The 21,426-nt window shown below is 41.6% G+C and overlaps 1 protein-coding gene across 1 annotated transcript in view; it reads right to left on the minus strand.

The window, feature by feature from the left end:
* Positions 1 to 20,070, minus strand: part of PLCE1 (phospholipase C epsilon 1) — a 157,749-nt gene extending 137,679 nt beyond the window's left edge. Inside the window, exons 1-2 of the mRNA XM_017860966.1 lie at positions 20,028 to 20,070; positions 17,801 to 18,117 (exon numbers count right to left, since the gene is read on the minus strand). Coding sequence (XP_017716455.1) covers positions 17,801 to 18,117; positions 20,028 to 20,070 — 360 coding nt within the window. The remainder of the gene's footprint in view (positions 1 to 17,800; positions 18,118 to 20,027) is intronic.
* Between the last annotated feature and the right edge of the window lie 1,356 nt (positions 20,071 to 21,426).

Raw genomic sequence — 21,426 nt, forward strand, 5'->3', positions numbered from 1 at the left:
TAATGTATATATATTTTATATATATTATATGTATGGTACTATATATTATATAATATACACTAAATATGTAATATATTAATATTATATAACTATATCCATATACAGTCTTTAGTAGTTTCAAGAGCAGTGTGTTTTGGAAAACTGGAGAAAGATTAGGAAAATAAAGTTCCAGGTTAAGCACATTTGAGAAATGCTGGTGAGTTAAAGTGTCTTTATCGCTGGACTTCTTCAGCCTTCAGTATACTAACATGCACGGTGACTATCAACACACAAGGGAAAGAGCTGCAAAAGGGTATTTGAAATTCACTGGACCACAAATACTTTTTTTTTCTTTCTCCTACTGAGCATGTTGAGAAACCAGGGTTCTGGAGAACAATTCTTAAGAAAAACTACTCTAGGAATGTCTATCAGAATGCTACCCAGGGCTGAGCATGGCGGCTCACGCCTGTAATACCGGCACTTTGGGAGGCCGAGGCAGGTGGGTCACCTGAGGTCGGGAGTTTGAGGCCAGCTCGACCAACATGGTGAAACCCCATCTCTACTAAATTCAAACAATTAGCTGGGAGTGGTGACACATGCCTGTAGTCCCAGCTACTTGCGAGGCTGGGGCAGGAGAATTGTTTGAACCCAGGAGGTGGAGGTTACAGTGAGCCAAGATTGTGCCATTGCACTCCAGCCTGGACAACAAGAGCAAAGCTCCATCTGAAAAACAAAACAAAACAAAACAAAACAAACAAATGAACAAACCAAACCAAGCTATGCAGGCTGCAGGAGTGAAAGGCAGCAGTGATGGACAGTAGGAGCCCAGGACGTGGAGTCAGAAGGATAGGCTGGAGTCCCAGAGCCACACAGAGTGGCTGTGTAAGGGTTAATGTCATAATGTATGTGAAGGGCTCTGCTTAAGTGTAAAGTTGTGGTGTAAATGTGCATATTAGTTGACAAATGGTTTAAATTTAAGTACACTTTAAGTTTTTTCCCTAAGATTGGTTGTTGGTTTCTACAGCTAAAAATTAAGAAAACATACTTTACATAGCAATAGAGAACTTCCTAGGAATTATTAAAGGACTATAAATATACAGGTTTTTATTCTCTCTACTTATAGGGAATATTCTTTGCATTTGTATACTTAATTGACCCAAATAGAGAACTATCACAAATACAAGACAAATTTTACTTTTCATTACGGAGAATATTTTACAAATTATGAAATGACTCATAACAAGACCACTATAACATGAATTATGGTGCTGGGGGGTGGGAGAGATGTGGTTTAAGGGAATTGGGACCTCATGGTAGCTGTGAGTACCTAGGGAAGGGGGCAAGTGGGTTCCATGGTAGCTGTGGGTACCTAGGGACCAGGGCAGGGAGATGGAGAAGAGAAGAGGGGGTTTTAGGGGCTGGAAATGTCAACAAACTTCTTGGCTGCATTTTTGTCTAGGGCCAGTCCGGCATGTTTTCCACCCTAACAATTTACATACAACTTTAATGTCTGTCTAACTTTCAAAGTATGAGGTGTGATGAAAAGGAACGAAACTTGTGTTCACGTGAGGCTTATGGAATCTGAATCATGGGATTAAGATCTCACCTTGTAAGTCCATGTGCCAGGGCAGGAGGGATCCAGACTCATCACCCACAGCATCTGTCCTGCTTTGACCTGTGGCTGAGTCCTCATCCTTTCCCTGCTCCTTCTCTGGCCCTTGAGGAATCTGTGGCCAAGCTGCTTGGGGAGGCTGAGGCATTAAGACCCAGACCCACCTCCTCTACTACAGTTTCCCAAAGTACATTCAGTAATGGGTACTGAGCCATCAGGTATCCAGTACCCAAGTATTTTTATGAAAAACTCTTTCTGGGGGAGTCACCACGTACATCAACATAATAAATCCATGAGAAGTCCTGCAGTGAAACAAACAACTTACTTATCATTGCTTTCCTAGCATGTGGCTTATGTGTTAGATGATGGGGCATTGTTTTTAACAGAATGAATACTGACATCCCATATCATGTTGGGAGATGCTGCCCTGCCCCTAAACTCCCTTCCAACAAACCAGAATTTTATGCCCATGTTTCTTTATTCATGATATTTCCTATGACAAGTACTTACATTGCAACTAGATGCAGTAATGTGTGTATATACATATATATGCATATGTTTCATCTTGGCTTAGCCACTTTCAACCTATGCGATATTGGGCAAATTCTATAGCCTTTCATTACTTATTAATTATTATCATTTTTTTAGCCCCATGTCTTAATTTTTCTGTAGCCTGTCTCTCAGTTTTGTTATTTGTAAAATAAAGCCATGGCTCCCACCTTTCAGGTTTGTATAAAAGCTAAATGAGATTAGGGTTGTAAAGTGTTTGGCCCAGTGCCCAGTGCAAGGCATGGGATTCACAGCAGCTCCATCATCACTCTCTCCATCATCACCATCATATCAATGAATGCGAGAGAAATTAGACATCCTCAAGTAGCTAACTGTCGAATTAAGTTTTTTTCCCTTTTGATAGGATAATTTGACTTCCATATCAACTATGTATCTTGGTTTTAGGAAGTGGTTTCACAGAGGAGACATAAAATGGAGAAACATTTGTTGGATGATTGTAGAGTTAAGGAGACTCACATCTAATTGAAAAAATGTTTTGTTAGGCCAACCTGATGAACAGTCTCTAGTGACATGCCATAAGGCTTTCTATTAATTCCTATTTGACTTGACATTTTTACCAACAATTTGAACAAATATACATGACACTTATTTATCAAATCTGAATATGAAAAAAATCTGGAGTGTTAGTTACTTGATTACAAAGCTGAATGAAGATTCAAAATTATTTTGATAGGCCTGAATGCCCCAGAATTAAAATTTAGTAGACTTAAATATAAAGTACTATGCCCATGCGAGAAAATAATAAACAAAACAACCTATGCAGAGAAAAGATGAGCTTGATGGCTGTTTATATGATAAAAGTCTAGCAGTTATAGTTGATCATCATCTGGGCTAATAATTAGAGCTAATAGAGAAAAGCAATTAATTTAGCAGGAATTAAGAGCAGGAGAATTACCCAATTGACAGAAGGAAGAGACTCACTGTTCAGAACAGATGAGGGAGCCTCATTTTTACATTTTGCCCAATGATGTAAGTTCTGAAGATATGAGGAATGTCCATCTTCAAGAGAACTAAACCAAAGGAAGACATAATTTTACTATTCCCCTGGGGACTGACAAGTGGAATCTGTAAGGAGAAAGAATTCAGTCTGTTTTAAGAAAGACTGTTAAAACAAATCGAGCTGCATCCTCACAATGAGTTTGTTGAAATGGAGTGAAGTCCATCTTCAAAAGTTTTTAGCAAAAGCTGGGCAAGAAGCTACAAGGAAGGGATTCTTATATTGGTGAATGACATGAGTCCACATTACTTCCAAAACTTCATCAGTGCGAAAGTTCGGAGCTGTGCCTGACAAAAGCCTTCCCAATCTCCAAAGCTCTGAAGCCTTTGGTCATCCTCAATGGAGATGTGCCCGTGTGATCTCCCTCTTCAAATCTCACGGCATGCACAATCTTTATCTCTCATTCAGCACAAATCACACTAGTTACCATTTATTGAGAACCTATCCTGTACTTGGTGATTTTATATGTGTTATCTTGCTTAAGTGTCCCCATAACCATGTGAAATTAATTAAATTATCCCACTTTATAGATGAGAAATATGAAGCTGAATTCTGTTTTTTAAATCACTCACTTGCCCAGGGTCCTACAGTAAGTGGCAGATCCCCATGTTCATGCCCAGACATTTTTTTTCTTCTTTTTAGGTGGAGTTTCACTCTTGTGGCCCAGGCTGGAGTGCAGTGTTACAAACTCGGTTCACTGCAACCTCCGCCTTCTGGGTTCAAGTGATTCTTCTGCCTCAGCCTCCCAAGTAGCTGGGATTACAGGCATGCACTACCATGCCTGGCTAATTTTTTGTACTTTTAGTAGAGACGGGGTTTCACCCTATTAGCCAGACTGGTCTCAAACTCCTGACCTCAGGTGATCTGGCTCAGCCTCTCAAAATGCTGGTATTACAGGTGTGAGCCACCTTGGCTGTATGCCCAGACTTAATGATAGAATTATACTCTTTCCTCTTTCTACTAACTCACGGCACTTCTCTAACTACGATCTCTTACACAATAGTTCATGCTTGGCATTGCTTTATCCCTTTATGTGTATATTTATTCAATATTTTATGTCTCGTATGCCTTGAACTAGATTGTAAATTCCTTGAACAAAATGACCCATGTCTTGCTTTTCTTTGTATTTCTAACAGTACCTAATAGGATAATTATTTACACTAATTAGCATTATTCACAAAATACTATTACACATCTACTATATAGTTGGTACCAGGCATAAAAACAAGAGATACAGCAATGAACAAGTTAGAAAAGTTTCTAGTCTAAGGAGATAGAAAAAAAAAAAAAAAGCAAGTCAAGTTCCCTGGCTTTTGAGCTAAGACATGACCAAGAGAAGGCAGTAGCTGTGATATGATCTGAGAAAGAAGGTCTTTTGCAGAGGCAACAACAACTGCAGAGGCTGTGTACAGAAAACTAACTTGGCATGTCCAGGGAACAGAATGAAAGGCTGTGTGGCTAAAACGGAGCCAGAGAGACGGGTCGGTGTATAAAGTTAGGTTGGAGGGCCAGACGTGGTGGCTTATGCCTATAATCCCAGCACTTCGGGAGTCTGGGGCAGGCAGATCACCTAAGGACAGGAGTTTGAGACCAGCCTGGCCAACATGCTGAAAGCCTGTCTCTACTAAAAATACAAAAATTAGCTGGGCATGGTGGCAGCTGCCTGTAATCTCAGCGACTAGAGAGGCTGAGGCAGGAGAATCACTTGAACCCAGGAGGTGGAGGTTACAGTGAGCTGACATCGTGCCATTGCACTCCACCCTGGGCAGCAAGAGCAAAACCCCATCTCTAAATAAACAAATAAATAAAGTTAGGTTGGAGAAGTAGGCAGGAGCAAAACCATGCAGGGTCTTGTTATTTTGGATTTTATTTCAAATGCAAAGGGGAGCCATTGAAGCGACACTTAGCAGGGGAGTTACCTTTATGCTTATAAATGATCACTCCAGTTGTTGGGTGGAGAATGGATTATAGCATTTGTCAGCATGAAAGCAGTTCTGGAGATAAGTGCAATGGTGGCTGGTTTCAACCTAGCTTAGCAGATGAAACACTAAGGAGTAGGCCAATTCAGGGGGTATTTTGCAAGTACTGCAAATGAAACTTACTGATAGTTTATGCTATGGATTGGATGTTTGCCCTGTTCAAATCTCATGTTGAAATGTGATCCCCAGTGTTGGGGCCTCGTGGGAGGCACTGGATCATGAGGTGGATCCCTTATGAATAGCTTAGTGCCATCCCCTTGGTGATGAGTAAGTTCTCACTTATTTAGTTCACTCAAGAGCTGGTTGTTTTAAAAGAGTCTGGGACATCCCCCTTTTCTCTCTCTCACTCTCATTCTCGCCCCATGACGTGCCTGCTCCTATTTCACCTCTCGCCATGAGTAAAAGCTCCTAGGCCTCACCAGAAGTAGATGCCAGAACCACATTTCCTGTAAAGCCCATAGAAGCATGAGCCAATTAAACCTCTTTTCTTTATACATTACCCAGCCTCAGGTATCTCTCTATAGCAATGCAAGAATAGCCCAGTACAGTTTAGATGTCAGGGTACGAGGAAAGAGTAAATCAATCAAACTCTGGTTGATGGCCTGAACACCTGGGTTGACACTGAAGCTGCTAACTGAGATGGGGAGGGCAGCAGCACTGGTTGAGGGGGGAAGGTCCTGGATGGTATGTGAATGGTGGGGAGGGAGAAATTAATTCTATTTTGGCCATATTTAAGATGTCTTTTAGACATGACTAGAATGTAAGCTCAGTGGGGCAGGAGCTTTGTCTGTGTTGTTCTGTGCCATATTCCCCGTGCACAAACAGCATTTAGTACAAAAGTTTAGTACTGAAAGTCTTGTTGAATGAAAAAAGCCAAGGGGAGGCATTGAGAAAGCAGTTGGATTTATGAATGTTTAAATTTTTGGGCAAATGCAGATCCTCAGTAAAGCATAAATACATTCCTCCTTGGCTCTCACACGTGCAGCAAAAATCTCTAAGAGCGGTTTTTCAAAGAGCAGAATTAAGCTTCCTAATAGGGTCAGCTAATGCCGTCCTGGAAAGAGTCTCAAAACCCCAGTCTCTGACTAAAGCTGACCTGGTCTTTCCCACAGTGTTCAGGGCCATTTAAGTGAGATGGCAAGGGCCTTGAGGAACTGCTGCACTGCTTCTCTGGGTCATGTTTATTGTTTCTAACAGTAACAATACTGCTCGCATAGGTCAAAATTCTTATTCATCTATTTGTTGATTTCCACTGGATCCATTATTGTTTCTACCAGTCTCAGGACAGAGGTGTTAACTGATATCTGCTTTAAAACAGAATTAAACAGCTCTCTAATAAGTCAATGGCTTTGACAGTTAACTTTCTGGGCCAGTTAAATCCTAGAGACACAATGTGAGCTTTAAGAAGGAGAACTGAGAATGAAGATAACCTATTATACTAATGACACAGTCTAAATGTTAAAGGGTTCAAAATCACATCCTCCATTTTGTAGTACTAAGAGCAAAAAATGAAAAAAAAAAAATACAGAAAGAAAAGAAAGCAAGAAAGGAAAGAAGAAAAGGAAGGAATGAAGGAAAGAAGAAAGAATAGAAATGAAGACGGGCCGGGCATGGTGGCTCATGCTTGTAATCCCAGCATTTTGGGAGGCCAAGGCAGGTACATTGCTTGAGGCCAGAAGTTTAAGACCAGCCTGGCCAACATGGTGAAACCCTGTCTCTACTAAAAAAAAAAAGCACAAAAATTATCCAAGTGTGGTGGTGCACATCTGTGATCCCAGCTACTTGGGAGGCTGAGGCATGAGAATTGCTTGAATCTGGGAGGCGGAGGTTGTAGTGAGCCGAGATCACACCACTGCACTCCAGCCTGGGTGACACAGTGAGATTCTGTCTCAAAAAAAAAAAAAAAAAAAAAAAAAAAAAAAAAAGAAAAGAAATGAAGGGAGGGAAAACAAGCCATTATATTTATTTAAATGTACTTTGAACAATTCTCAATTATCTGCACTAATGGATGACCCCAAAGATAGACACCATTTTCCTCCTGTTTCAAAATGAAGTCCTCCATTGCAGTACTATGAGGAAAAAATGAAAAAAAAAAATACAGAAAGAAAAGGAAGGAGGACATTTTCCTCCTATTTGCTTTGGGATACAGCTTTATTCTCTTTGAGTGCTGCTGTGACTGATGTTCTAGAGCAGTGATTCTCAGCTGTTGCTGTGTTGGTGGCATCAGTGTTATCTCATGAAGTTATGTTTTATCCTTTTGGTTATTTTAAATTTTAGAGAAAGGGTCTCACTCTATCATTCAGACTGGAGTATAGTGGCATCAACCTAGCTCACTGCAGCCTCAACTCCTGGGCCCAAATGATCCTCCCACCTCAGCCTCCCCAGTCGCTGGAACTACAGGTATGCATCACCATGCCCTGTCAATTTTTAAATGTTTTGTAGATACAGGATCTTGTTATGTTGGTCTTGAACTCCTGGTTGGTCTTGAACTCCTGGACTCAAGCAACCCTCCTGCCTCAGATAACTACTAGGATTGTAGGAGTGAGCCACTAAGCCTGGCCTTCATGGCGTTTTTTAAAATTATAAATGCCTGGGCCCCACCTTGCATCCATGGAGGCAGAATCTCTTGGGGGTGGACTACGGACATGTGCGCATTTTAAAACTATTCTGATTCCCATTGTCTTCATTCTGCTGATCAGTGAGAACTACTGTTCAAGGAAGTCACATTAGACGGCTGAAGAATAAGTGCAGGTGTGCCAGTCCTGCCTGACAAGGTGCAAGGCAGCCCCTTCCCACTGCCTCCTTCTGCTGCCCCAACTGGGAGCACAGGTAGGACTTAAGATTTTGAATTTCAAAGCTATCTGTGTTAGTCCATTTTGTGCTGCTATAACAGAATACCACAGACTGTGTAATGTATAAAGAGTGGAAATTTATTTTCTCATAGTTCTGGAGCCTGGGAGCTCCACAAGGTGCTAACAATTTTGGTTGTTTGGTGAGAGCTGCATCCTCTGAAGAGGACACTGTGTCCTCACATGGCAGAAGGTGAAAGGGCAAGTAAGCTGAATGCTGCATGAAGTCTCTTTTACAAGGGCCTTAATCCCATTGATGATGGAGGAGCCCTCACGGCCTAATCACCTCTTAGAGGTCCCAACTCTTAATCCCATCACAGTGGCAACACCTGAGTTTTGGAGTAAACACATTCAAACCATAGCACCATCACTGCTAAGCGTGTAGGTTTCATGTAAAATAGGAATGAACAGAGAGAGAGGAGGAAAAATATAGTAGAAATGACGTGGTCAAGAGAGGAATATAAATAAACTCCTTTAGATTTTGGGGGCAATCTTTCTCAGGCATTTCACACTTAAGGAAACCTCAGAGCCAAGAAGGGACTTGAAAAGCCAAAAATCTGAAATCTGCCTTCTGCCTGGTGCTGTGGAAATGATAAATTATCCCCCATGCTCTAATATTCTCAGACATTGAGATGTTGTTGTCCTCCCCATTTCAATGGCCAAGTCTCCCTGTTAAAAGGAGATGCTGTATTTACAGTATCAGGAAGTTAGCACATAGGTTAAAATCAACAAACAGGTCAACATTTTTACACATATTGAAATCATAAAAAAATTCTGAATCCTATTGCGAGGAAAATGGTTTCATTTAGAGTAAGAGAATCGAGTGGTGGAAAGAAGGTCCCTCAGCTTTTGATTCAAAAGTACCAAGCAGATGAGCCAAGAATGCTGGCTCTGGAAGCCAGAACACCTGGGTTCAATTGTCAGCTCTGAAACCACAGGTTATTCACTTAGTCTCTCTGTGCCTCAGTTTTCTCATCTGTTAAGTGGGGGTGATCACAATAACAAAAAATGGAATTTATTATCATTATTCTAATAATGCAATTATGTTAGTGTTTTTTTTTGTTTTGTTTTGTTTTGTTTTTTGTTTTTGTAACTAACATCACACCACTACTGTGTCTTTGGTCCCTAATAAGTGCTTTAAACACGTCATTTATTTGACATGTTCTTTTACTCACATAAAGCATTTGGGGTAGGTATATTATTGGCCCCATTTAAAGATGAGAGATTAGGCTGGTGGCGCTTGCCTGAAATCCCAGCACGTTGGGAGGCCAAGGCAGGTGGATCTCTGGAGCTCAGGAGTTTGAGACCAGCCTGGACAACATGGTGAAATCCCATCTCTACTAAAAATACAAAAATTAGCCGGACGAGGTGGTGTGCACCTGTAGTCCCAACTATTTGGGAGGCTGAGGTGGGAGGATCGCTTGAGCCTGAGAGGTTGAGGCTGCACTGAGCAAAGATCAGCCACTGCACTCCAGCCTGGGAAACAAGAGACCTGTCTCAAAAAAAATAAAACTAAAATCAAAATAAGATAAAGATGAAGGCTTAGGTATCTGGCTTGAGGTTGCACAGCTGGGAATGGTGGATCAGGACCCAGGCAGCCTGACTCCAGAGTGGCACCTGAATGATGTCAAGCCTCCGTGCCCCTCTTATTTCTCAGCCCTACGTGTTACTCTGGGTGAGGAAAGCCCTGTGTGGGTGCTGACTGCCAGGAACCATGAGACATGATTTGTTGTCAGTCAGCTCCAGGATGGAAGTGCCACCTACAAATAACCTTGCGCTTAGGATGCCGCCCTGCACAGCTGAGTCTCTGTATTTATTTGCCTCCTGTATTGTTTTTAGTAGAGACATTTCTGGAGTAAAGTATCTGTTACTCCTGGAATGGGCAGTGAAACGTTCCAGAGAAAGAATACAACATCTGCTCTCAGACGGAGATGTGCTTTGTCAAGGAAAAATGTGATTTTCCAAAGTGAGCTGAAATTTCCCTTACCCTGAGCGGGTTTTTGTCAGCCGTTTATCCTGTGAGTGCTCAGATTTGAGGAAGGAAGTTTGTAAAGCAGCCCTGAACAGATGATTTGCTCTGCTGTCTGCTTTTACAAAAGAGGGGGAAAACTTTGATAGAGATGTTTCTAAACATGGTTCAATATACAAATTCAAAACCAATATTTTTTCTAAAACATTTCAGGTGAAAGAACCTATTTGGACATGACACTGCCTCACATCATTATAACATGCTATGCTTTCTGCTTACTGTGCTGAAATGGTCTTTCCCTGGCTATCACCAGACAGGCTTTTAGATGCTGGAAGCTGCCAAAGCGATCATCATTGCTATGAAGTACATAAGCAATTCTGGCTGAAAGCTCAAACGGCTCTTCTTTGACCAGATGGTTTATTTATTCTTACTACTCTTTACCAGGAAGTTAAGCTGCACCTTAGCATTCTTTATAGAGAGGATGGCCTTTAAACTGTTGAATTGGCATCTGGTGAAACCTACCAGACAGAAGGAACAAGCAACAACTCATTGTCACTTTGGGCTGCCCAGGTTTGTGTGGTAGAGGGAAGCTAGCTGACGAATGCTCAGGTTGACCACACAGAATGGGGGAGGGGAAAAGACACCCAGGGCAGAGCCAGGCAGAAGCCTCGTAGAGTCTGCTGGGGTCTCAGTAGAACAGGGGGTCTCAATCTAGGGCTCACGACCTGCGCCCAGACCAGCCGGTCTGAAAAAGGAGCCCTGCTGAATGGTGTTGCCAAGAACCACCCGACAAGCAAAAACTGCTCTCTTAGGACATAGAAAAAAGTGAACCTGCATATAGCCCCTTGAAAATCACTTTCCAGCCAGAGATATCAACTGTCTGTTACACAAAAGAGTGCCTGGAAGTGATGTGGGTGGTGACAGGTTATGGAGTCAAAAATTTACTCAGGTGATTGATCCCAAGGACCAGCTGTAGATGCAATGAAGGGTTCCAACCCCCAAAATCATCATTGGCGAACAACACAAGAGCAAAGGCCATATTAAGGAGACATGAGGTTTGAGAGCTAGTGACTCAGAACTGTGATGCCAGGATCCTTCCCCTCACTCCACGTTCCACCAAGGTGCTTCTCAGGAAAGTGGGCAGAGGAAGCGAAGGGAGGAAGGATGCCCTGCAATCTCGATTTGCCTCTCCTCTCTTCTCACCTGCATGCACTGAAGTATGTAACTTTTCGGTAAAATTGTCTATAAAAATGCCTTTGCATTCCCTCTAGAAAAGATAAAGGGTTTGGGAATTTATTTTAAGAGGAATTTTTAAAAAGTAAGATCAAAAAAGAATGAGGGTAAGCTAGATGCAGGAAGACAAGGAGGGGAAAAAAGAACAAAATGATTTGAGGCTGTCAAAGTGAGAGATTTCGTGGGTGGTCAAGAAGTTAGTCTGCTCCACCTGAAAGGAGAGAGAAAGAACACTAGCTTCTAAGAGCTTTAGATCAGGAATATGACTACAGAGAGGTGTTCAGATTAAGAAAATTTGGGAAGACCTGTCTCCTAAACTAAGCAAAGCAGGATGAAGCCTACCCTCAACACAGATCTTGACTAGCTCTGCCTGAGGACTGACCCCTCCTTGTGCTTCCGTTTCTTTTCAAGGATAAAGAGAGACTGCTTTTAAGAAGTTTCTCTAGTGTGTGCACCAGAATCTAACAGGGCAGGAGAAGGGGGAATGGGGAGGAAACATTGCTTCCAAGCCACAATCCAAACCGATTTTAAATGTTTTATCTCCAGGCTTTCATTAATGTAAGCTGAACCTTTTCAGTAATTTCATGGTCGTACTTTGAGTTGCATTTTATAATTATGCAAAACTGCCCAAAAAGCATTAGGAATTTTCTTCCTTTTTCCCGCATTACAGTTAAGTCATTGTGTACAGAGTTGTTAGAATATAGAAACTTCTAGCTCATAAGCGTGGTTCTGGGGGCAATCTGGAACAAGCTGCCTCCCTAAACCATCAGTCTTGCTCATGACAAAAACTGTCTGTCTTCTTGTCTGGACTGCCTTCCATTTCCTATGAACTTCCCCCTCTGTTCCTCCCAACTCTCAAGACCCAGCGCCAGACTCTAGGGCTCAGTAGAATGAGATCTTGCCACCCCCCTAGACACCCCAGCCTTCTCTGTTGGTGCCACTCTCACTGCACTTACTTTCTGCCTTTTTTGGTAGATATTTGTGTCCATGTCTGGTAGCTTCTGGCAGACTTCTGTTTACTTTCCTTAGTGCATATCTACACAGTACACTGCTTCTAAGAAGCGCTGGATTAACTGAATGAATGCATGAGTAAATGCATTCACCTCCCCCCACCCCAAGTGACTAGCACCTGCAATGGAGCTAATATTCTCTGTCTTGTCTTTAAGATACTATAATGTTCCAAGGAATATACATCTTCTTTCCGCTGAGGAAAGTGCATTTACTTTGTGTATCCAATTTTGGCAGAATCAAAGTATGGGCTCATAACGTCAATTTTCACCATATACTGCTAACTCTTAGTTTTAAAAATACGTCTGACATGCCAATGGAAAAAAAGAGAAGACTAGAGAACATTAGGTGCTCAATGTGTCTGTTTTTTGAGACAGGGACTCTGTCGCTCAGGCTGAAGCGCAGTAGTACAATCTCGGCTCACTGCAGCCTCGACCTCCCAGGCTCAGACAATCCTCTCACCTCAGCCTCCCAAGTAGCTGGGACCACAGGGCAGGCACCACCATGCCTGGCTAATTTTTTGTACTTTTTGTAGAGATGGGGTTTTGCTATGTTCCCCAGGCTGGTCTCAAACTCCTGGGCTCAAGCCATCTGCGTGCCTTGGTCTCCCAAAGTGCTGGGATTATAGGTGTGAGCTACTGTGCCCAGCCAATGAGCATGTCTTCAGTGATCTAGCAATCCCACCTCTAGGTATATACCCCAAAGAAAGAAAACCAATCTATCGAAGAGATATCTGCACTCCCATGTTTATTTCAGCACTGTTCACAATAGCCAAGATTTGGAAGCAACCTAAGTGTCCACCAACAAGATGAATAGATAAGAAAATGTAGCACATATATATATAATTCAGCCATAAAAAAGAATGAGATCCTGTCATTTGCAACAACATGAATTGAATTAAAGGTCATTATGTTAAGTGAAATAAGCTAGGCACAAAAAGATAACCTCTGTGTGTTCTCACTTACTTGTGGGAGCTAAAAATTAAAACAATTGAACTCATGGAGACAGAAAGTAGAAGGATGGTTACCACAGGGTGAGAAGAGGAGGAGAGTAGTAGAGGTAGTAGAGGAGAGTGAGGGAGAAAGTGGGGATAGTTAATGGGTACATACAATAGTTAGAAAAAAATGTAAGATCTAGTATTTGATAGTACAAAAGAGTGACTATAGTCAATAATAATTTAACTGTACATTTAAAAATAACAAAAGGAGTGTAATTGGGTTTTCTTAATACAATGGATAAGTGCTTGAGATGATAAGTGCTTGAGATGATGGATACCCTAATTACTCTGTTGTAATTACACATTGTATGCCTGTACTAAAATATCCTCTATATCCCATAAATATATACACCTACTATGTACCCACAAAAATTAAAACTAAAAAATTCAAATAAATAAATGTCTTGAGTGAATGAATGAAGGAATGAATGAATGAGGGAGTGATGGCAGGAACCTAGATAATGGGAAACTGGATAAAAATAGAAACAGAAAGAGAAGTAGAAAAAGGATAGACACACAGGAGATTTAGAAAAGGAGTAGAAAGATAGGGAGGGAAGAGGGAAAGGAGACCCAAGTCTAATTAAATTCTCAATTAGCAAGCCAGGTTTTACTACAGACTTGAACCTGATAATTTAACAAGAGACAAGCAGCTGGGTGAGAAGAGATAGACTTTGAAGAAAGATCTGGATTCTGATAACCACTCAGCTACTTAGACAAGTGACTCAATCTCTCTGAGCTCACTGCTTAAAATTTTTTTTCTATTTTGAAGTAATTTTAGATTTACAGAAGAGTTGCAAAAGAGTACAGAGAGTTCTTGTACACCCTTCACTCAGCTTCCTCTAATGTTAGCATCTTTCATAATCATAGCACAATTGTCAAAACCAGGGAATTAACATTGATACAATCATACTAACTAAACTATATGCCTCAGAGTTTCTCCAGTTTTTCCATTAATGTCTTTTTCTAGTCCAAGATCCACTAGGATCCCACGCTGCATTTAGTTGTTACGTCTCCTGGTCTCCTCTAGCCTTTAATAGTTCCTCAATTTTTTCTTACCTTTTATGACCTTGATGCTTTTTGAAGAGTAGAATGTCTTTCATTTTAGAGTTGCCTGATATTTTTTTCATTACTAGATTTATGTAGTGTGTTTTTGGCAAGAACACCATAGAGATGAAGTCCTGCCTTTCTCAGGGCACCATATCAGGAGGCATATGTTGATATGTCTCATTACTAATCATGTTAGCCTTGATCGCTTGGTCAAGCCAATGTCTACTGGGTTTCTGCACTGTTCTATTTTGCCTTTGTATTAATAAATAGCTTGTGGAGAGATGCTTTGAGACTATTTGCAAATATCCTATTTCTCATCAAACTTACTTTTGCCCAATAATTTTAGAATTCATCAGTGGTTCTTGCCTGCGACAGTTATTACTGTAATGTTCTTTTTTTTTTTTTTTGAGATGGAGTCTGGCTCTGCCACCCAGGCTGGAGTGCAGTGGCCAGATCTCAGCTCACTGCAAGCTCCGCCTCCCGGGTTTATGCCATTCTCCTGCCTCAGCCTTCCGGGTAGCTGGGACTACAGGGGCCCGCCACCTCGCCCGGCTAGTTTTTTGTATTTTTTAGTAGAGACGGGGTTTCACCATGTTAGCCAGGATGGTCTCAATCTCCTGACCTCGTGATCTGCCCGTCTCGGCCTCCCAAAGTGCTGGGATTACAGGCTTGAGCCACCGCGCCCAGCTACTATAGTGTTCTAATGATGATTTTCTATTTTTCTAATTCTTTCTGCATTTATTAATTGAAATTTTTCTATAAGTAATTGCTGTCCCTACTCCCCAACCCCACCACACTGATTTATTTGTATCAGTATGGATTCAAAATATTTATTTTACTCTATGGGCCATAATCCAACACTATCATTATTTATTTTGTTGCCTAGGCTTCACTTTCTTCTTCTGCAAGACAGGGATGATGACAACTGTCATAAGAATTGAATGAGATTTTAAAAAATGTAAAAATGTCCAGTCCAGAGCATCTATTAAATAAATGCAAACTCCATTTCTTCCTTTTCTTTACCATCTGTAAAGCCGTGCTAATTTGAAGGCAAGGCCATTCAAAATAGGTGAAAAATCTGAATTGGAAAATTCTCTTTTGATGGTATACAAAAGAACTAGAAATTAGCTATTCCAGTCATGTTTAGTAGAGATCATTTGGGATTTGCCTATGTAAGACTGATTTTTAATCAGCATACCCATAATTTGTATGAAAATAGATGCTTGAGAATACTTGAAACAGACTGTTCTCTTAAGTAGTTTAAGTGTTTTCCCAGAAATCTTGTTTACGTTCTGAAGTTGCTTAGCTAAACTATTTTCAGAGATAGTCCAAAGTCTGCCTCTACCCAGCTGTAGGTCATATCATCACTAACTCTGAATTAGTGAAATCACTGATTTGTCTTTGATTTCCAAGGTTATGGAAGTGAATGGAAGAAATCCAAGTTTAATTTAAAATTAGATTTTAAAAGTTTTGGTAATTCACTTTTAAGTTCAGGTGGAAATTTAAAAATAAAGACAAGATAGGATCCTAAGGATGTGAGAGTGGGTAGATCTGGAAGTTTAAAATAATTCATGAAATACAGTGAAATCCACTAATAAAGTCACTCAGTTTACTGGAACTTTCATTTTCCATCCCATTTTATCAGTAAGGAAAATCAAGAACATCAGGAGATTTATTTTTAAAAACAACTTCGGGGCGGTGAGGTTTGCAAGCTCTCAGTGGACTCCCAGAGATTCTGTCAGAGATTCTGTCTTACTCAGTTTGGGGTGGGACCAGGAATCTGCAGTTTTAGCAGGCACCACCCACCAATGCAATCCTGCTGCAGGTGGGAAACAGCATCCTATAGTCGTTCAAAGCCCAGACTTCAGGGCCTGACTATGTGGGATTAAACCAAAATCGCCACCTACCACTTGTGTAATCTTGGGAAAATCACTTCATCTCCACATACTTCAGTTTCCCATTGATAAGACGGGGCTTATGACAACATCTGTCTCCCAAGGTTGTTGTAAGGAGCAAGTAAGTGGTACATATAAAATGGTTAGCACAATAGTGCCAGATAGACTGGTGTTCAGGACATGTCTGGATACAGAACTGCTTGAGCTCAGCCTCTTACACTTGCTGTATTCATGGGCCTTATCATGGTCACTGACATTTACAACCATCATCAGGATTTTGATTTGCAAGCTATGGAGGCTGCAAAGTGAGCTACAGTTAGAAAATGTTTTGTGTTTTTTTCTAAAGATGGTGTCTCACTCTGTCACCCAGGCTGGAGTACAATGACGTGATCCTAGCTCACTGAAGCCTCTAACCTTCTGGGCTAAGGGATCCTCTGGTCTCAGCCTCCACAGTAGCTGAGACTACAGGTGTGCACCACCATGCCCAGCTAATTTTTAAATTTGTATGGACAAGGTCTTGCTATTTTGCTCAGTCTGGTCTTGAACTCCCAGCCTCAAGCGATCCTCCTGCCTAAAGCACCGGGATTACAGGCATGAGCCACCGCACCTGGCCAGAAAGTGTTTAAGTAACAAAGGCTGACAGATCCTCAGTCAATCAGAGATACATTTGATTCAGAATAGGAATATCCTGTTAGCATTAGGTAGCGTTTACTAAATGACCAAAATAGGTAACTACTGTATCTGTGTTCAGCCAACTAACAACCCACAAACATACTGATTAAAATTTTGTGATTGAATACACAAAACAAAAGAAATTAAGTCTAAAACATAAAATGTAGAATAGAAAACTCTGGGTATGGGCTACATTACTAAGAGAAAGTGCCTTCTAAGCCCAAGAGTGCAGTCGGCCAGACCCCAGCACTGCATGGAGACTCCCTGCTCCTTCCTGCTGCTCTTCCCTGCCCCAGGGCCATAGGGATGCCAGCCAGTGGCTCTTGATCTCCCAGTGAGTCTCTAGACCCCCACACAATGACTTTGTCCTAAGTATTCCCAGACTCCAGTCATACCTGTCTTCTTCAGAACTAGCTTCCGATGTAGTCTCAGAAGCTTTGGAGTGACATTCTGGGGCTGAGGATCTTCATGGGATGCAGAGAGAGAACCGAGGTGATTCACTGTCCCTCAGTGAATTGCCCCCTGGTTGCTGCCTGCTCTGCTGACCTAGGTGTTTCTGCTGAGGGAGTCCTAATAATAGAAGGGGGTCAGGGGGTTGGTTATACGAATGTGGTCAGGGATCATGCTGTCAAGACTCAAAATTGAGATATGTGGTTTTAAAAGCACCTTTGGGAATGAGGGGTTGGTGGGGGAGAGGAAGGGGTTGGAGACTGGCATTCTGGGTGCCCAAAGGGACTAGGATTGGTGGACTGGGTAATGCTATGGAATGGAGTTGAGATCAATTAGGCTTAAGGGCAAGTTGGGGTACAGTGAGAGGAAGGATTGCAATGTGGTGTCTGTCTCTTTGCCTGGAAAGAAAAACAGCCATCATGGAAGTGGCAAGACAGAGTGAAATGAGACACATCAGGAACAGACAAACCTAGAAGAGGAGGTATGCTTGAAAATCACTTATGGGTGAATCAAATACCAAGACGTCAAAAAGTGGCTTCTTACCTCATTAAACCTCATCACCAGATCTTCAAGGGCATTGTGCTCTCCATTCTGAGTGGTAAGAATTGATGCTGAGATGGATGCTTTGAGGCAGGGCAGGGACCTCTGGCATTCGGGAGTGCCCAAGTCCCGTGTTAAGAAGCAAAGGTAGTCGACCGGCAAGACCCTGCGGTAAATACTCTGCTCCTGCTCCATCAGGATGCTGGCGACTTCCTCTGGGAACTGGATGAGAGGCTGCAGATCGATCAGCTCCTTGCTGATCCCAGCTGAACTTGAAGGGAGGGTGTTGGAATTGGCCACAGAGGGGCCTGGCTGGCGTTCTAAAACAAAGCAACAGAAGTCGTGGTTACACCAAATCTGGTGTCTCCTGCAACAGATTATTTACTTGAGAGCCATTCCAAATCTTCTATGTTCTTTAACCAAATCCCCTGCTTAGTGAAGAGTTCTGTACTATTTTTCTTTCTTGTTACAAAGACCTTTCTGATATTTGTCCTGTCTGTCTTCTAGTCACCTAATGAGGTGGGAGTGCAGTGGCAGTGGTGGTGGTGGTGGTAGGGTTGTTTTTTTCCATTTTCAGAAGCAGCATTAATCTAGCACATCATTCCCCAACCAGTTTACTATACTTTGTAAAACACCATTTGCCTCCTTATCCTCCTTTGCTAACTACCATCAGAGTGACATGAAATGAGGGTGAGTATAAGCATAGCGAACTTAAATGGAAGAGGAAAGAAGGCTATGGGGTGAGGAATATGTATATGCATATTATGTGTAAATGGGCAGGACACCTGGGGACCCAGAGACTCTCTGGACAAAAGGTTTCAAAATGTCATAGTATTCTCTGCCAACCCTTCACCCCCAAAGAGTGACTTTGATTTCATTGATATCTATTTGGGGGTTTGCAAGAACAGAACCATCTACAGACATAAGAAAGGAATAGGTAATAAGGAGATGTATCTAAATAAATCAATCTTACTCCTGGCCCATAACTGGTAGCAAGAAGGTGACAGAGAGTTGCAGGAGAGAAGGTGGCAGTGCATGAGATGGAAGTACCAGAGTGGGGGATGCCTAGGCTCAAAATGATTCCTGTAATTAGAGACACCACACTTGCCTTCTCTTTGACACCCTCCCAGGCTGCCTCTTAACTTCTTACCTGTAACTCATTCATTCAACAAACGGAAAGTCTATGATGAGCCCTAGAACAGAGTTTTCCAAAGTATGATCTCTGGAATACTGGCATTTGCAAGAAAAAACAATTTTGTGGTCACCTGAGTTGTGGAAATGTCACATATTCATGTCACTCATTCTCTTCCTGGAAATACCTGTCATCCAGCCCGGACACTGGCTAACAGCAAAGTTCGTAAGGACGACTTCCTTCACATTCAGACCTCAATATTCCTGACAGTTTTCTAAATCTCCATTGCAGAAAACTTTGGAATTATCACTCCAAACTGCTTCATGTCTGTATTATTAAACTCCGAAGTCATCATCCCTGAATTTGACTTCTTTCTTCCCTTCTATTCTCTCTAGTAAAACTTCTCTGTCCTCAGCAAACTTCTAGTTCCCTGGCCTTGGTCTGGTGCCGTGATAAGCATTTTAGCTGGCACTCACCAGCCAGAGATTCCCTAAGAAGACAACTTGACTTTCCACCACAGGCACATCCCAATCCCCAATGCTGGGCAGACTCAAACCACCCATTCCTTGGCTTCTGGGCTGCTGTATGATGACACTGACAAGTATGCTACTTAGTGATGGGGCTGTTGCTAATTCCTGTTATCTAACTTCAGCTAGGCCCTCAGTGTGGCTCAAAGTTGACACAAACATTTATTTTTTCCTAAACAACTCACTATCCTCTTTTCTATTCTTCTCACACTCCCAAACCTGTGTTTGCTTTCCTTACAGTCATTCGACTGTTTCTTAACTATGCTGTGACAGTGTAGATCGTGTCAGAAACTTCTTCAAATCAGATGCCTTACATTTCCTCCATCTTCTGCTTACCTGAAAATGGCATGTGCTTCCCCCTCTGCAAGGCCCATCCAGGTTTGTGATTAAATCTACCTTTGTCTCTTCCAGAACTTGCTTCAGTGGTTATCTCCACCTTTAATCCCTCACTTTCTACTGACTTCTTTGCACACCCAAATGTTCAGTTTCCTTTTTCCTTAAAAACTAACAAATAGGACATCCCTTATCCTTTAAACTCCAAATCCTCTCTATCTTTCCCTTCATTATGTACCTTCTACACCAGGTAGCCCACAGTCCCTAATTCCTTCTTCCATGAGTATGGTCACTATATCTTCTGATCAAAAAATCAGGCCATCCTCTCTGTCCAAATTACTAAACCATTGAGGACATGGGACAGAAAAATGGAAACCAGGTTGGTTCTGGTTGACTCTAAGCATTTTAATACATCTTTTGGACCAAATTACCAAAAATCTTCTGCAGCAAAAAATGGAGACTATCAAATTATATTTGGTTTTATCTAAGCTCATATTAAAAAAAATTAAAATCAAGTTGATGCTTAAATCTACCCTACATGGCCTCCCTCTCTAACTTTCTGAATAGTTTAGAAACTAAGTTTCCTGAAAATTGAATCTGAATGTGACTTGATGAAAGAGGCCAACTGAAATTTCTAGATACTGATAATTTATATACAGTGGAATTGGCCAAATATAGGACTCTTCTCAGAAGTAACCAACTCTAAGACATGATCTCAAACTATAGCACTCTGCAGAGGAAATAAAAATAACTCCAGTCACTTCTCTAATATATAAGAGAAGAGAAAATGTAATATAATATGCAAATAATGTAAGATAAGATGTCATATGGGAAACTGCAATATATCTTGAGATATGAATCACATGCTGTTACAATGAATGACACGTCTAGTGACTGGTGGGAAATAGCAATAAGAGAGACCCAAATAAATTAAAGAATAAAAAGAAACCTGGTCATTGTAACCCTAATAAATCTAGCAGTCCCAATATAAGCATGTATCTCAGTATAACATCACACTCAGAGGAACACAAATTGAATGCTAGAAGCTTTGAAACAATGTTGACCTTCCGTGTGGGTTTCCTTAAAGCTGGATTACTCAGGGATTTCATATCATGTACCACGAAAAACATCCCAGAAGTCTTCTTGGGGCATAATTCTTTGCCTTCTAAGTTCCATACTTTTAGCAGCTGTTAAAAACACTACACCATGGAATACTATGCAGCCATAAAAAAGGATGAGTTCGTGTCCTTTGCAGGGACATGGATGCAGCTGGAAACCATTATTCTCAGCAAACTATCACAAGAACAGAAAACCAAATACCGCATGTTCTCACTCATAGGTGGGAATTGAACAATGAGATCACCTGGACACAGGAAGGGGACATCACATACCGGGTCCTATTGTGGGGAGGGGGAGGGTGCACCATCACACGCCAGCTACTCGGGAGGTTGAGACAGGAGAATCACTTGAATCGGGGAGGCGGAGGGTGCACCATCACACGCCAGCCTGGGCAACAAGAGTGAAACTCCGTCTCAAAAAAAACAAAAAAAGTTATTCTACAGAAGAGTAAGGCTGTATTAGTTCCTTTTCACACTGCTTGAAAGAACTACTGGAGACTGAGTAATTTATAAAGGAAA

This window comes from Rhinopithecus bieti, unplaced genomic scaffold, assembly GCF_001698545.2.
Source record: "Rhinopithecus bieti isolate Rb0 unplaced genomic scaffold, ASM169854v2 scaffold_57243, whole genome shotgun sequence".
In the NCBI taxonomy this organism is placed as follows: Eukaryota; Metazoa; Chordata; class Mammalia; order Primates; family Cercopithecidae; genus Rhinopithecus; species Rhinopithecus bieti.